Source organism: Ovis canadensis, chromosome 7 (genome assembly GCF_042477335.2).
Source record: "Ovis canadensis isolate MfBH-ARS-UI-01 breed Bighorn chromosome 7, ARS-UI_OviCan_v2, whole genome shotgun sequence".
NCBI lineage: Eukaryota > Metazoa > Chordata > Mammalia > Artiodactyla > Bovidae > Ovis > Ovis canadensis.
Window position 1 is genome coordinate 57,738,837 of NC_091251.1, and position 17,906 is coordinate 57,756,742.

The 17,906-nt window shown below is 46.8% G+C and overlaps 1 protein-coding gene across 13 annotated transcripts in view; it reads right to left on the minus strand.

Moving 5' to 3' along the window:
* The window catches only part of TLN2 (talin 2), a 494,903-nt gene that overhangs the window by 54,280 nt on the left and 422,717 nt on the right, over positions 1 to 17,906 (minus strand). For 11 of the 13 annotated variants that reach the window (XM_069596307.1, XM_069596310.1, XM_069596313.1 and 8 more), the window contains 3 exons: positions 12,466 to 12,612; positions 8,186 to 8,287; positions 5,615 to 5,734 (listed from right to left, as the gene is read on the minus strand). In XM_069596307.1, the coding sequence (XP_069452408.1) occupies positions 5,615 to 5,734; positions 8,186 to 8,287; positions 12,466 to 12,612 (369 nt within the window). The remainder of the gene's footprint in view (positions 1 to 5,614; positions 5,735 to 8,185; positions 8,288 to 12,465; positions 12,613 to 17,906) is intronic. The other 2 variants (XM_069596312.1, XM_069596311.1) reach the window with 1 other exon arrangement.

Genomic DNA, 17,906 nt, shown 5'->3' on the forward strand with positions numbered 1-17,906 from the left:
AAAGAGAAGAGAGTGAACCCAAAGGTAAGAGCTCTGCTGTCAAGGATGAGCACAGGTCTTCAAGGGCAAGATACTAACAGGGAAGTCAAGTAGGGGGATGGAGAAAGAAACAATCACAGACTTTCACAATAAAAAAAGACCTTATGAGTTCAGTCTTCCCATTTTACAAATGAGGAGACTGAGGCCCAGAGAAGTGCTGTGATTAGCCCAAGATCACACAGCCAATCCCTCACAAAGCCAAATGACAATCTAAGTCTTTCATCCCAAGCATGGTGCACTGTTCATTAGATCACTGTTTTTCTAATTTGATTTTTTTTTTCCACTTAGCAGAACTCTTTCCCACTCCCCAACAAAATCTTTCATGGAAACTCAACATCTAAAACTTAAAGAACTTGTTATTACTATACTCTTTCTTTGGAGTTAAAATTTATATTCTTGGCCTAAATAGTCAACAGTTGAGGCTAAGTGATCCAAAGGTGGGATTATAAAGGCCTTGGCCACCGACTTTTTTATATTTTGCCCTGGTTGCATGGTGTGGAGGATACTGGCCTGTGCATAAAGCAAAAGGGGAGCATTTTCTTACAGATACCTGACCACCCCAGACAGAGCAGACGCCATGCCGGTCAGAAGCCAGCACAAAACCACCCATGCCCCAGGGCAAGGCCCGGGGCGGTGGGAGGGCGGGGCGCGGGGTAGGGGGGGCAGTGTTATGTTTAAAAAGGGAAACTCAAGTCAAACATGTGCAGAATTCCAGAGCACCAGCTGCGTGGGGTTTCTAGAGAATGTGGTATGAGGCTACCGTGCCAGAAAAGACCTGGTTTCCAGAAGAGCCTTCTCCAGGCACCCCTCCTGCTCCCTGCACAGAGCCAAGCCTGGGCTTTCTGTTTGCAGAATGACAGGGCCCTGGGACAACCACAGGCCACTGAAATCACTCCCCAGTCACGTAGGGGTGGGAAGGAGGCGGCACCCACTCCTGAGCCATTCCAAACCTGAAATCTATGGGCCGACATGATAAATGGTGGAAAGACACCCCCTCAACCTCCGCCACCACGACCCACTCATGTTCTCTTAGCCCCCTCGGAAGGCGGTGCTATAAAAACACCCCCAAAGTCCTGGTGTTCAGCCTGCTTCCTGGAGATGACATCATGTTTGTAGCAAGCAATCCTCTAAATACATCTATGGAGCTGGCAGTGGTCACCAGTGGGAAATTTCAGTTAGGAAGCCCAAGGAAGTCCAGCACCAGAAAGCAAAGGGATGAGACCAAATGAATTCAACAACAGAAAAGCTTTGGAGTCCTTAGTCAACCCTGGGCTTGGTCCTGGAGTTTGGGTCTGTGCTAGATCACATGACTATCTTCTATAGCCTGGTGCAGGGCAAAGAGCACAAACTGTGATTCCCAATAAACCTGGGTTCGAATCCTGACTTTTCTATCTACACAGTAACTTGTTACCTTCTTATTATACTTGAAACATTCACTTAGTCCAAAAAGTTATTTAAAAACGGGGCTTCGGACTTCCCTGGTGGTTCAGTGGTTAAGAATCCCCCTGCCAATGTCGAGGACACGGGTTCGATCCCTGCTCCGGGAAGATTTCACATGTTGCTGGGCAACTAAGCCCGTGCACCTGGAGCCCTTATTTTCAACAAGAGAAGGCAGAGAAATGAGAAGGCTGCTCATTGCACCTACAGAGCGGCCTCTCACTGCAATTAGAGAAAGCCCGAGTGTAGCAATGAAGACCCAGTGCAGTCATAAGTAAGTCAAATTTTAAAAGGAGGGTGGCTTTAACACGAACTGTTGCAGCTGTGTGGTCCTGGGCATTTCTCAGTGTTCCTTGAGTCTCCTTGGTTTGCTTATCTATGAAATGGGAAGGGCAAATGATTCTCGCCTTACACACTGCAGTTCAGGGAAGATGGGCCAGAGCCCATCACAGGATCTGTGCCTTATGGATTGGATAAATGGTTTGCATATTCCTATCTGTCTCCATGGGCGCATGGGTTAGTGAAGGACACCAGAATCAACACACTCAATGGTACTGCAATTTCATGGGATGTTTTGTACTACTGGAGGAACATCCTAGAAGGGAACACATTTTGAAAGGCTGTTGCAGATAAGGGCTTTACAAATGCTAAGCTTCTCAAAGCAACACTAAACTTCTCAGCAAACAGCACTAACCCCTTCCACCTTCCACCCCCACAGTGATCCAACTCACCGCCAGTGTTTATTATAAAGGAATGTTGCTCTAAGACATAAAACTTGGAGTTTGAAATTGGCAACTTGAGTCAAGCAATACTTAAACCTCAAGAAAAACCCTCAATTCCCCATCCTGCCCAAATAAAAGTAAAATGGAGAAGATTGTCTCCTGGTTTTGTGCCTTGCGGGAAATTAGAAGCCTGGCTTTCATGAAGTTCTGGCTCTCATTTCAATTGGAGGGAGCCTAAGAAACACTGATCCATCATCTTTTACTGCCTCAAACTAAACAGAACGTACAGATTTTTCTCAGGCTTCAAGATCAATTACATCGGAAACCAGGTCAAGTATAATTTGCCTGGGAGAGCTTGTGGAAGTTGGAAAGGCAGTAATGGATGTTATCTGACAAACTACAGTTTCTCCTGAGACAGAAAACATGGCAGGGAAAACCAGCGTGTGCAGGGCACTGCTTTCCCACCTACAAAAAGTGTGCCTCGGAGTGGAAAGTTTTAGGGACGTCTAGAGTGGATGCCCATCCCATCTGGGGGAGAGGGCTGTGGTTCTCACCACGGGCTCTTGACAAATGTTCCTGCCAGCTTTTAAGACACCCAGTGTTATGAGTGGTTACAGCAACGTGCTCTCAGACACGGCACCATCATCACAAAACCTTTCCCCCAGTATTTACATTTAGAAGCCAGTGGCTCATGGGATATATCTTTTTCCTTCTTTTTTAAAATGAGGAAGTGTAGTAGCAGTGTAGTGTTAGTTGCTCAGTTGTGCCTCTTTGCAACCTCATGGACTGCAGCCCGCCAGGCTCCTCTGTCCATGGGATTCTCCAGGCAAGAATACTGGATTGCCATTCCCTTCTCCAGAGAATCTTCCCCTGGGTCTCCTGCATTGCAGCAGATTCTTTAACATCTGAGCTTTTTAAAGGGAAGTCCCTTTAAAAAGAGGAAGTACATCATAAAATGCCAAGCTGCCAGAGGGTTTTAACTTTTCTGGAGAAGTTATTGCAGTGATGTTAGCAAAAGTTTTGAATTTCCCATGGAAAAACTAGCAGATACAAAGCTCCGGCTTGATGTTCAGAGGGCAGAGCCAGGACTTTTCCTGTCATTGTCACATTCTGGAAAAGCCCGAAATGCTGACTCGGCAGAGCAGACTGCAGGCCCGCAGTGAAGGGGCCAGCTTCTTACTTGCCCTGGATATAAATATTTTCACATGCTGTGATGTGGGGCTCTCTTGGGTATACACATAATTCCACAGTCTTGGGGAAAAAAACTACATTGCTTCAGGGATCTCCTAGCCTTCTCAGTTTTCCCCCAAATATCTGTCTGGCAAATGCACACAAAGAATTTTCCTTTAGCAAGCCACCAGTAATTTTATATTCTCTCTGCCCCTCTGCGCTCCAGGTCACACTGCTCGTGTGTCTGGAATGTAAAACACATCTCAAGATGTAACGGTGAACAGGGGAAACCTTAATGGAAATGTCAGCTGCCGCAAAGGCAGGGCCAGGATGTAAAGGAACTTGCTGCTTTGCTTTTAGCAATGCAATTTTTTTCCTGGCCTATTTTGTTTCAGTGGTCTGGGCTGCAATTAGAAAACTGTTTGCTTCATACACAGGGTGGGATTGCTAGCTCATAAGAACTCAGATATGAATACGTTCTATAGATCACGAGGTCTTCACTCAGCAATGCTGTTTAGGCTAGCACTGAAACTCCGGGAGTTGGTGACGGACAGGGAGGCCTGGAGTGCTGCAATTCATGGGGTCGCAAAGTGTCGGACACGACTGAGTGACTGAACTGAACTGAACTGAAACTAACCAAAGAAAAATCATGGAAATTCCATCTGTAAAGATTCCTAGAGACAAGAGATCCAAACCAAACCTCCCCCCACAATCATAGTCTCTTTTAGTTTTCAATCCTCTCGAAAAGCCAAACACTTCTTCGTTTTGTCCAACCAAGCTTTCCCTTACTGTAACAGAAGTTCCCTTATGCTTGTTTATGAAATTCAAAATTGCATGTTAATCAAATGAATTATGAGTCCAGTTGCTCTTATTAAAGGGGGGGGGTCTGTTTTTTGTTTTTTAAATGATGGGCCTGTGTAAAGAAATCAACAGAATCTTATGTGGGTCTCTGACCATTTTTCTTTCCTGATAGTGACTTGACAGACTCATGGCAAATAGAATTATTCATGCTGCAGTCTAAAAACTCAATCAATCATCCTAAAATCTCAAAACGCAGGCACTGTTAGACACTAAAGTCATCCCATGCTGGATATATATGTATGCAAGTACATATATATGTGATACTTCCATTTACATGCATTGTTACAACACACGTTAGAAAGTGATTTGGTTCTGGTTCTTCACTTTGGTAGTGTCACTGGGAGTCTTGGTGAAGACATGCTTAGACCTGACTCCCCGGAGAAACAGTAACTTGGGGACACTGTCTGTCATCGAAAGGAGAAGGGAAGACCAGCCACAACCTTCTGCCTTGACAGCCTGGTACATCTCAGAATCCCATGGATATCGTTACCTTGTTGTCCCTGGTCCCTGAAATTCACTCCACTATTCTTTACTGCAAGCTGGACTGTCTTTCTCTAGGGGGCCGTGCACTGGGTCAGGCCCCTTCCATGTGTTTAGCACTGATTCGGGTGTAATCAGGGGCCCCAGAGTTCCACCCACCCTGTGTGCTGGTCAATGGACCATTTGATTTCTCAGAGGTATGAGATATGGGACCTCTCAGAGAGTGGCCTCTGGAGTCAATCTTTTGCCTCTTTAAGCCTCCTACAGGTGTACGTGTTCCAAGGTGAGTCTGTGTTGGCTATTAAGGAAAGTGGCTTGGGGAAGACAGGGAGGGAAGGACAAGAAGTCCACAGGGATCCAAGGACAGGGATCCAGACCAATTCTTCAAAAGTTACCAACATTTGGGCAAGACTTTGTTTCACAAAAGCAGGCTGGCTACACAGGTTTTTCTCAAGGGAGGGGCAGGTAGATCCCATACTTGGCTTGTCTAATACTTCTGTGAGCCTTTGGAAAATACACAAATAATCAAGTGGGTTGCTAAGCAAGCACAGGAAGTATGAGGAGAATGGCCATGTGCGCCCTGCTCTTGGGATGGGCTGGGGGACAGGAGACGTGGCAGAAAACTGTCAACAGAGTCCTTCTGTCTGGAAGACCCCTCCCCAGATGGCTCCAGCTCTACGCCCAGCAGCCTGAGGAAGCCCAGCGAGCCTGGAACACAGGCGGGGCTACTGGGTGTGAACCTGCGGGGTTGGCAGCAGAGGAGAGGGAACTATCGGGGTGCAGTGTTCTGGAGTGGAGCTGAGCTATGGAGACCGCCCGCCCCTCCCACCCCCACCATCGCCCGGCCAGGGGAGCGGGCACTAGTGTGGGATTGCGTCTAAACACAGGGACTTAAGGTGGCAGACCTCCTCTGGTTCCGCCGTGGCTGCTGCCAGCTGGCCCTGGAGAGCCAGTTGCCCATAGTCACTGGTCATTTGTGAAGCCAGTCCTCCCAGCTCCTCCGGGTTAGTAACCGACTTAGTCATCTGGAAAAAGAAAACAAGCAAGACACAAACACACACAGACACACAGAGAGAAGCATGAGAACCACGTGTTAATACCACTGGGAGCCAAAGGGTCTCATTCACTTTTAAGCTTGTGGCTCGCGTGTGGGGGCCGGACGCTGGAGAGCCCAGTTCAAGCAAAGCCCATGCTGCAGCCCACACGACAGGCCAGCGGGTCCTGGCTGGGTCAAGGCGACATGCTCGGGTGCAGGCTGTGCAGTGTGGAGGCCGGGCCAAGGGGTCCACTCTCTGGGAGGCAAGAGCGGTAGCCTCCACCAGCCCTGCCCTGTGGGGTCGCCAGGGGAGCTCCCCCGAGAAACCACAAGGGAGCCCAGCCCTGGGCAGGGCGCACCCCCGGTCGTATGCTCTCCCAGGCTGGTCTGGTCTCTGCGGACCCAGGAGCAGGTGCCATGCCACCAAGAGAGGGCATGAGGACAGGATCATCAGGAAATCGTGCCTGCGGTGATGGGTAAGTCTAACGTTTTGGTGGAAGGAACTCACAGAATACAGCTTTGTAATAACACTGTTCTGAAGAATAATGATGTTTCAGTCATAAATTCAATGAGGAGACTACTGTAGCCTAAATGGTCAAGGTCTGCCTTTTTTACTCTGAAGATATTCTATAGTTTTCTTCCGCTTCACAGAAAAACTCACCTCAGTGTACTCTACCGAGCTAACGTGCTTGCTTCTAGTTTTTTTTTTTTCGCCTCTGACAAAAATGCCTCTGAGGTCTCACAAGGGCAGTTGCAAAGTGCCACCGACACAGGTGTCCATGTCCCTGTGGGATCCAAGGCCTCCTCCCTCCATCCCCCCTGTTTTCTCACTCTGGGTGACAATACTCCCTCACTCTTTGTGGCATTTGAAGTCCTTGATTTTAAAGGACTTGAAAAAAAAAATCTGTTAAATGACTATACAACCACTCAAGCTGGACAGGAACGTGGGCCCATCTAAGGCATGTTTACCAGGAAATGTCACAGGCTTTCGGGTGGCGGTGTGGGGTTGCAGAAATACACACTGCGTGCCCAGAGAACAAGGCTGTGCCCAGAGCTGCTCCACGTGACCCTGCCATGAGGAGCACAATGACCCTGGGGACTGTCAGTGTTGGGGGGCTCTCACCCCCCAGGGCTCTTCACCCCTCAAGGCTCCAGCCAGCCCACCCAGGAGCAGCAATACTGGGCTCCTTAGGTGTGTGGACACTGAAGGTCAAGACGGGTGGGCTGAGAAACTTTCTTCCAGAAACTCCTGAGGCCACTGAAGATATTTTCACCGCTTCTGCGCTGAGCTCCCTGCTCAGAGGAGTCAGCGCTGCTGGGCTGCCGGATTTGAGCCATGGTGCCCCTAAGCACTCCTGAGCATGGCCAGCTCAGGGCCAACTCCAGCCTTCTCCCCGTCGCCGAGACGGGCACTGTTCCTTCCTCTGCAGTCCAAGTCCTTTTCAACAACATCGAGCCTGGCACAACCGCAGAGTTTCTAAGAATGAACAGCTGCCGCCAGGGGAGCCTCTGTAGTCCAAGCTCAACCTCTAGTGGACACTTGACTACATGACAAAACCATCTAGAGAGGCGCCTGGCTTGGTGGGGCAGGGACCATGCGGTGGCCTAGTCTGGTCCCTGCAACTCAGGCTTAGGTGGCAGCATCTAAGAGGCCATCTCTTAATTTTATCCTGTGACATCTGAGCCTTCAGAAGTTAAGAACTTTCTTACTAGGTCCTCATATTAATGCTTTGAGGACAATACTTTTCTTTCCTTGTACAACTTTTTAACCTATCAAGATAGTATTCACTGGATCTCAATGCCATTTTCAGCTAAATATCCATGTAATACAATTCTGAATACATTACATTTCAGAAAAAAACAAAACAAAAAAGCCACCTCCAAAAGTTACATGCCTTTCTGTTGCCAGGAGAAAAAATTTTTCATATAACCACAGTGTTTCATTTTGCCTGAAAGACTGTCAATATTGTACTATTCATTATAAGCACTGTCCAAACATTTAAATTTGATTCCACCAGACAATCTCAGTTTTGTCTCCAAATGCCTTCTCTTGTACTGTAACTTTAATCGCTAAAAACATCTCAAGTTTTCTGTGAGATAAACAGGATTTTGTTCTTTCTCTGTAACTCGCAGCTTCCATCTCATTCCCTCATTTTCTCCCTTTTCTTTGCTCCCCTGTCCTCATGCCCAACTCTCAGTCATTTTAATCTGGAGCTTTTTCATGAGAAGAGTGTCCACTGTGGCCTGTGTCCAGTAGCCTGGGGCTTCTAGACCACAGGCAGCCAGAAAGACCACAGACTGGGACAAAGCTGTGGCCTGGGAGGAACTAGAAATACAGAGAACTGATCTGTCCCCACCACAGACCCCAGATCCGAAGATCCAGTGGTGCAGCGGGTAAGAGGGCAACCAGCAGTGGCGGAGCAGCCCGTTTTCCTCTTACCATTTCCTGAGCTGTTACCGCGATAGCTTTGGAGTATTTAACCACCGTCGTCTGATAGTCGACAAACGTCCCCTTCGGTTCTGGAGGAGTACCTTCATCCAGCTACAGGGGAGAAGAGAAGAGCCCATGGGTCATCAGAGGCTTGTTCAATGTGAGCTTCGTTTTTCAGAATCAGTAACTTGGAAAAAATGGAGAGGCCTGCAGAGTTTTTTGGTCCAGAGTCAGCAGAATCCCCCAGCTTCTGTGATAGGGACTTCTGTGATAGAGGTGCACACAAGTCACTCAGGGCACACAGACAAGGAGAGGCTCCCCATTTGTTGGAGGAGACTGGTAGGGCTGTCTGGAGGAATGGTCCTCCAGTAAAGTCTCACCAGGTCAGGGGTTTGCCATACACAAAAGGTGGGGAAGGAGTCTCAAGGAGCGGGATCAGCACTCAAGCACACGGGGAGGTGGGTGTGAGTCGGACACATGCAGGAAAGTCAGAATGGAGAACAAAGAGCCGGGGGAGGATACAGACCCTCCATCACAAAGGGCTTTCCTAGAACAGTGTAGCCCAAAGATGTCTATACCCTAGAACCCTCGCTTCTGACCTACCTTGGGGAAGAGGAGGTGAAAACATAGAAGAACTTGTTTATCTGACTCTAGCGCCACAAGAATTGAGAGATCAGTGTGGAGGGGAAGGGGTAGAGGAGTGGGTCGGGGGTCTGCCCCTTGAAGGCTGGAGATTTTACTGGCTCAGAAGACTTGATTTGAAATCTGGTTCCAAGACTTGTGAATGGGCCTCAAGCTGGGTATTTAAACTGGTTCTCTGGTCTTTCATTGGAAATTTCAAAGCTCATCATAAGGCTGTAATAAAGATCAACTGAGACGACACCCCATCTACATGAATAGAGTAGAAAGGATAAGCATGATAATGAAGATGATGATGGTGATCAAGTCCATGGTGGTTATGAGGAAGGCAACCCATCCTCACCACCACCACCATCACGACTGTCACCACTGGTTGCCAAACAATATTCTAGGCGAGGAGACAAGGTGAACAGAAATGGACACAGGAAGAGTGAGAGCAGTGAACGGGAGAGGGCTGTGGAGGGGGTGGGAATCAGGCTGGACCTATTTAACGAAGAACTTTGCAATCATGAAGAAAATGGTGGGATCTGCAGTAGGCGATGATCTATCTAAGATCTCCCTGGCAGCTCTCTGCTAGACAGTCTGGGAACACACTAGGGATCACAGCGCAATTAGGAAAAGGTTAGATGGAGTCTTCAGTGGGAGCTACATATCGTGAGCAGATCCCTGCTACAATGTGAGTTGAATGAATGCGTCACTGTAGCCTAGTATAAAGAGCTTGCATAAGCTGGATGTAATCTCTACTAAACCAACAATGCAGACTCCAAGATAGATTTTTTTTTTTAATGTTTCTTTATCAGGAGATAGGGGGCCTCACTGGTCAAATGAGGATTGAGGTGTGGACTCACATACTCAGTATAAATTAACTGGGCATCTCGTAAGGGTCAGGCCATGTGCTGGGAACCTCCATATGAGATGTGATGTAACTGCAAACATGCCAGGATGTTAGAGCTAGACAGGAGCTTAGAACACAGTGTCCATGGGCCGCCACGATGAACCTTTTCCCAGTGTGAAGACAATGAGAGCAGTAAGAACAAAGAAGTGACTATTTTAAAAAATAGGATTTAAAATTCATTTAGTTGAAAGAACTTTCCATCATTCTGAAATTATAGCCTTTCTAATTTTTTTTTTTTTGGTGTTAACATGTCCTTTATTTTATGGAATATTACTGATGTAGATACCAAGGGTTTTGTTTGTTTTTTTAATTACCTTCCTTGACCAAAAGGAAAAAAAAATATCCCCCAAACACCAAAGCAAACAAGGAAAAGTGACTTGACCATAAAATCCCAAAGATTGAGACTAAGCTGATTGAATGGAGGAAAACAAGGTTTAGAAAGCTTGAGTAATTTGCCCAAGGTTACCCAGAAAGCTTATTACTTCATGGTAACCTATTAATTCCCAAACCTTCTGGTGCTTATATATAGACAGAAAAGTCTCAAAGAGATCCTTCAGAGCAGAGGCTCTAAAAGTGTCAAGAATTGTACCCAAGTTAGAATTAACTTTATGTACACTTGGATTTTTTTGGTCACTCACTGCCTTTTGGAACTTCAGACAATGATTCTAATAGTATGTCAGTGTTTTAACCAAATAATCCAAGCTCAGAAAATGACATATTTATGTAATATATATTTATATAATGTGTTGCTGCTTAGGTGATCAAAAGACCTGAGATATCACTTAATACAGAGTTCTCAGTGATGAGCAGGCCCGGGTGGGCTTAGCAAAGGAAAGAGACACTATATGGTACCTGGGATGTAAGGTCAGGGTAGATAGGAGTTCAGGAGCATCAGTGAAATCCCAATCGTAGTAGCTCCCCTACATATGAAGGAAATCTATTCCAAGAGCGTGTCTGTAAGTCCAGTTTGTTTTAACTCCAACAAAGTTAGCCTTGGTAACCACCTAACACAATCAACTATATAGCACTGTACACAGTATTATGTTTATAATACTTTTTACACAAATAATACATACAAACAAAAAATAAACATTTAAAATCTTACAGTACAGAACCTAGAAAAATATAGTAGCACTTTACAACAGCTGGCATACCAGGGCGGGCATTGAGTGAACAGGCAATTAGAGTTACTACTGGAGGAGAGAGAGGAGGTAGGAGATGGTAGAGCTGAAGGATCGTCAGCAGTAAGAGATGGAGGGCAAGCTGCAATTTCACTCGTGCCTGACGTTGATGGTACAGGTTCTGGTTCCTTGCTGGAACCAGATGCATGTTTGCAACTTGAAGGTTCATTCATATATAGGGGACTTACTGTATATACTTTGCAGAACTGAGGGGGGAGAAAACCCTCTGCTCATAGCCTCGGGGGCTCATGTTATTAGCAGTTCCTAATTATTACCCTCAGGTAACACCAGGCCTATTCCCCAGTACTTCCAAAAGAATCCAGTGTATCCTGGGCTGAGAGCAGAGCTGTAACACCCCTGAAATCAGACAGTGCAAAAGCCACTTTCCTTCTTGAAGAGCTATCCCAATATGCAAGGCTCAAAGGCTATCAAAAAAGACTTCCCTCTTCCAGGAATTCCCTATAATAAGAGTGATGGTGAAAAGCACCTCCTAAGAAGGAAAAGATTATCATTTGACTTTCTAATTTGTACCTTGAGTTGCATTATTTAATATCTTTGGTAGATACAGGGCTTAATTTCAAAGTTTTGTTGTTCTGATTTTCTAAAAATCAAACAAGCCCACTAAGACTTAACTAAGGGCCTTGAGGAAGAGGAGAATTCCATTCATTTTCTGCCAAACTATCCAAAGCTGAAGCATGAGAAGCCCATAGCAGAAACTACTGGAGTGCTTTGACAAGGCAAGCTTGGGGGCTCTGAGGGATCCCAGCATCCCAGCCCAGCTTGGGATGTTATCAGTCTGATAATGTCTGTATAATGTTTAATGGGAATTATCCTAATGACAGTTTCAGGCTATCATCTCTTTACAGAGATACACACCAACCAATCTTCTCTAAATTAGCAATTAAAGACCACTTATTATCGTGAAAAACCACATTAATGTATTCACATTAACAATGGACATTCCAAAACACAGATGAAGTCTACAGTTCTTGGCTATGCTATCAGAAAATGGCAATTAGATGCTGATGAAGAGTTGTTCATTCTAATGAGTTACTGGCATGACTAAGGAAGGATTCCTTGGGGAAAGAGCATGAGGTACTGTCCAGCCATTCTTTCCTACTGACCCAACTCAATTGAAGGGTCACTGAAGAAGAAAGGATACCTCTGACATCTCTGCTGTTCTCCGAGGGTTTTACACTTACCATTTCCGTGGTCTCTGCAACGGGTTAGATGCCAGAACCATGGGGAGATTTTTTTAAATACTAGGATCCATGTTAAAAATAAATAAAGTAACAGAGATTAAATTAAATTAAAAAAATACTAGGATCCACCTAGTATCCAGAGATTCCAAGGGTTTAGGGCTGGGATAGAGTCGAGGGATGTACACTCTAACATGCTCCCAGGGATTCCAAAGGAACCAATTTGAAGACCAGCACTTGGGAATTGCTTCATTACTTCATGTCAGCCTGGACTGCCAGCTCCTTAGAGAAAAACCTCTGGGACCAAGTTCAAGGGACATCTTGGAGGAAATGGAGTTAAGGAGTGCAGGAGGGCGTCTGGGAGCCCAGACCCACCTTGCTCATGGCTTCTGCGATGGCGTCAACCATACCTCCCACCAGTCCCACTTCACTGGCAGCTTCATTCAGCGTCACCATGATGTCGTCCACAGCCTCTTTCATGAGCTGGGCGGCCTCCGTGATGGCATCATGGGTGTGCTGTGCCTGAGAAGGAGGGGTTGGAAGAAGATGATAATTGTAAGCAGTTTCCATAAGCAGAACACAATGGTGCTCAATCTCTTATCGCTTCACTTTTTAAAACAGATAACCTTAAAAAGCAGAATATAAAACTATACTCTCACTATGTAACACAAAAATGTATTCTCTACTTTTTCCTCTTCTTTTATTGTATTTGTATATATTTCTTTGCCAGATAAATAAAAACCAGAAGGACAAATAGAAAAAAATCTCTTTCTGGAATCAAAATGGAAAAAACCCCTGCAATTTCAACCAGCGTCTTATGACTAATTTTATGTTACTATGTTTAAAGTGAAAGTGAAGTTGCTCAGTCGTGTCCGACTCTTTGCGACCCCGTGGACTATAGCCCGCCAGGCTCCTCTGCCCATGGGATCTTCCAGGTAAGAATACTGGAGTGGGTTGCCATTTCCTTCTCCAGGGGATCTTCCCAACCCAGGGATCGAACCCGGGTCTCCTGCATTGCAGGCAGACACGTTATCCTCTGAGCCACCAGGGAAGCCTAAGAGTTTACTAGATAAGAGATATTGTATACTTTGGTAAGTGAAGTCGCTCAGTCGTGTCCAACTCTTTGCAACCCGGTGGACTGCAGCCTACCAGGCTTCTCTGTCCATGGGATTCTCTAGGCAAGAATACTGGAGTGGGTTACCATTTCCTTCTCCAGGGGATCTTCCCAACCCAGGGATCGAACCCGGGTCTCCCGCATCGGAGGCAGACGCTTTAACCTCTGAGCTATCACTATGTTTAGGGTGGTAGAAAAAGAATGCCACAGATTCCCTAAAAAACAAATGGACAGATTTAATAGGAAAAGAAAAATGATATAAATAAAAAATATGCTTACAACCAACACACTTCTATTCAAAGTTACCAGACACACTAGAATTCCATTTCTATAAACACGACTGGATTATGGAAATATAAGTACAGACAGGAGAGAGAAACCTGCAGAAAGCTACATGGGGTTTGAAACTGTGTCACACATTATATTTACATGAGGTTGGAGGATGAATGGTGAAAGTTCTCCAGGGACAGACACTCTGCAGGCAAAGCTGGAGTGCTCATGAGTTCCCCTAGACAGTCCTCAGAGAAGCTTTAACAACACGTATGCAGTCCAGAGCAGGCGCTGGCGAGTGAGTGAATGAAAGGCTGAAAGAATGGTGGTGCCAGCCTCCTTAAAGAACACCTCAAGTGATAGCAAGATGAAGGGGCAAAGAGCTAAGGTCCTGAGGTCAGAGAAAGTACTGGGGCTGAATTTTGTCTCCACTGCTAACTAGCTAAGTGGTCTGGGGTGAGGCTTCCTAAGTAAAATGGTAATGACTATAACCATGCTATGCAGTGAAGGTCTAATGAGGTGATATGGTTGCAGGCATCTTATCATTTATAATAAGAGCAGTCTAGTAGGGGACTGTGCCCTGACCCGGGAAATTTGACCTAACGCTGGGCAACTGGTGCCAGAATTCTATTGCACCAGGTACTGGATGCCTCCACACAGTGGTCAAAGCTGCCCTGATGCTCCTCGGAGGAAGATGAACCCTTGAAAAGGACCAAGAAACTGCATCTTTACTTTGGTAGATGAGAAAGTAAGGAAGCCAATAAGAGATGGCAAGTGATAACTCCTTTGCATGATTAAATAAAAGAGAAGAGTTCTAGGAAGAGGCTACATGAGCCACGTGAACTGGCTCAGCCTGTGGCATTGAAAAGTCATGGGAACCAAGAAGAGTCCTTTCAAATCAACATCTGATGAGATGTGAAATGTATTAATTATGGATGGTTATTCTCAAGGTGGCGCTTCCCAGGTGGCTCAGTGGTAAAGAATCCACCTGCCAATACAGGTTCAAGATGTAGGTTCGATCCCTGGGTCAGGAAGATCCTCTGGAGAAGGAAATGGCAACCCACTCCAGTACTCTTGCCTGGAGAATCCCATGGACAGAGCAGCCTGGTGGGCTACAGTCCACGGGGTCACAAAGTTGAACACGACTTAGCGACTGAACAATAACAACATTTTCAAGGCAATGGTGCTAGGACATAAACGTGAACTATTGACATTACTACTGAAATTACTTTAGAAGGTAATCATGACAAATAACCTTGAGGAACAAAGATTACTTTGTTCCTTTGACTCTTCCCCAGACCAGTGTCCACCTTCTCTATTTCTCAGGCCCTCCATGGGGTTGGGAGGCACCTCCCTTGCAGACAAATTCCATCTCCCTGGCACAGAGTTCTGGCTGCCACCTGGCTGGTTTACTCACAGCTCCACCCTCTCATGCTCTGCCTGCAGGGACTGGCTCTGTTTGCCTCCTCCCTCCTCCCCTCCATCTAAACCCTAGCCCTGTTTTCAAGGGCCAACCTCAATACCACCTCCTCCCAGAAGCCCTCCAGGTATGGTTGTATGCTCATCAACCTTCCTCTATATTCCTACAGCCCTGAGATGAAACACAGGAGTCAAAGAGTCATCAGAAGGCAATGGCCTCAAAGTAAAGAACTGGGTGACAAGTGATGCTGCCTGATTTCTGGTAATGGAAAATGATATAGCTTCTACCTGGCTCTCTCTGAGGATGTATGCCTTTGAAGTCTTCAGCCTCTATGTGAGAAGGCTGGCTATCTTGAGGCTGTATGCCTGGCAGACTGCATGGTGAGACCATGTAGAAGTAGCAAGGGGTGTTCCAGACCCCCAAAGTCTGGGTGATTTCCGCTCGGGAGCCAGACCTGGGAGTGACTGAGCCTTAGGTCCTTCAAGCGCCAGCGGCCATATGGCTACAGCCACAGGAGGGACTGGGTGAAGACTGCCTCATGGGGCCCAGTGTACATCTGCCAGAGATAATACAAAAATAGCAGTCTTTTAAGTCACTTCATTTCAGGGTGGCTTGTTTGTAGCAACAGCTGAGTGGGACAGCACCTAAGAAGGGCTCCTAACCCAGCCTTGGCATCAGAGAAGACTTCTCAGACATGTCTAGGCCCTGGAGGAAGAATTCAGTCTCTCACCAGGTGAGGAGAAGGGGGGAATGGAGGAGGCTTCCAGGCAGAGGGCACAGCCTGTACAAAGGCTGAAGGGTGAGAAGGCATGTGCACCGAGAAGAGGAGTGGAGCCCTGTATGGGAAGAGTCTGGTATAGTGCCTGGCACACAACCCCTGCCCCTTCTGCTGTCTCTCCGCCAACTAACCTCAGCCCCATCTCTCCAGCCAGGCTCTGTGCTCCTTGCAAGCCATTTGCTCTGCTTTCCTCTAGAAGGTGGGTTTAAGGTACTGAAAGAGACTCATTTTTATTTTTGGAGGTATTTTTATAAGCATAACCTTCACAGGCCATTGGTGCAAATTTCTCCTCTGGAGACTCATTTAGAAATAAATGGAGCCATCTTGGGACTTCCCTGATGGTCCAGGGGCTAAGATTTTGCACTCCTCATGCAGGGGGCCTGTGTTTGATCCCTGGTCAGGGACTAGATCCCACATGCAGCACTAAAGATCCTGTATGCAGCAACTAAAAGACCCCGCATGCAGCAATAAGACCCAGCACAGCCAAACAGGTAAACAGAAAAAAGAGAGAAATGGAATCATTTGTTTTTAGGCTTCAAAAGAGCATGGGTGGCACAGTTCGGGGCAGAGATGTGGTGTGTGTGTGTAGCGGGGGTGGTCAGAACAGGACCTGGCCCTCCCCTGCCCCCAAGCCACAGACTGGGCTCACTGGGGCTATGATGACATGCCCCAGCTCCTCTAACTGGACCAAGAAAACCCAACAACATTCCTAAGGATGCTGGCAAGATGCCAAGGGCTAGCATGTACTTGTATACGCAAAAGCCAACCTGTGGACCCAGTGTGACTTTTGTTCAGTTTAAAAGTCTTGGTTCTTGTATCCTGGGCTGGGTATTTGAGCATTTGATAGACAATGCTTCATCTTAGGTGACAGACAGGGGACCAGGAATAACAATAAACATCAAACCACAGAAGAGCGGCGATGCAAGGACAGCCGCTAATTTGCAAGGGACATTTCCAGGGGACCCTTCTGTGCTAAGCATTACGCTGAGCGCCATGCACCTTCTGAAATCCCGACAGCACTCTGGAAGGTGGGGACTGGATGAGGGCCCTCTGACAGCTGCAATCTGGAATGGGAGCTTAAGCACTTAGAGCTTACAGGCCTGGTAGAGGACAATCGCCACTGACCAGCTGGCCATTTGCTGAGCCTAGGCCACCAGTCAAAAGGGAAATGAACCTACGGCTAGATCAGGTCAGGCTTAACGGCACTCCTGAAAAAATAAACCTTAATGGAGGGAATGTACCATCTACAAGGGGGAGGTTTCAGCCTGTCCCTCTAAAAAGGGTGCTTTAAACAAAGTGAAACAACCAGGTACCAGGTGGCAAAAGCAAGAGACCTCAGGATCAAGAGCTATCCATAAAGTTGGCTGGGTGCCCCCTCGCCTAACATCCTGGCATCAGCCTGGCCCCAGCTCTCTCAGCCACTGTGGCCTCCATGCCTGACCATGAACTTGTTACCAGTTTCCCAGTTTTTCCCCTGGAGCCTCACTCCTTGCCTCCCAGGGCCTAGACTGCATGTGTCTTTCAACTCCAGGTAGCTGGCCACTGGATGAAACCCAGCCCTGGAACCTCACCCATTGCTGAAAACTAAGACATTTGGTTGATCTTTGTCCTCAGTTCCTAGGAACTTTTAACCTCTTAGTATTTCCCAAATGATCACACAAGTGTCTGTTATTTATGGTGGCCACACAGTAGTTTATGCCAACAAGGTCTCATGGGGCCATTAGGTAGATTCAGAATAGGGCTGGCTGGGACTTTAAGCAACACAGTATCACTCTGACCACCACCTCTGGGGAAATGAGGGGGAATGATGGAATCGTTGGTCATATGATCGTGAAATCCCAATAAAAGCTCTGGACGGGAAGCTGGTGGGTGATGCATAGCAGTAAGCCGGGACGGTGATACATCCTGAGGATATGAGAGTTGCAAATTTGAGACCCTCTCAGATCTCACCCTCTGGGTTTCTTCTTTTGGCTGGTTATCCTCTGTCATGGACTTCTCAGGTGGTGCTTGTGGTAAAAGAACCCGCCTGCCAATGCAGGAGACTTAAGAGATGTGGGCTCAATTCCCAGGTAGAGAAGCTCCTCCAGAGGACGGCATAGCAACTCACTCCAGTACTCTTGCCTGGTGAATCCCATGGAGAGAGGAGCCTGGAGGGCTATATAATCCATGGGGTCATAAAGAGTCAGACAAGACTGGAGTGATTTAGCATGTGCACACATGCATCCTTTATAATA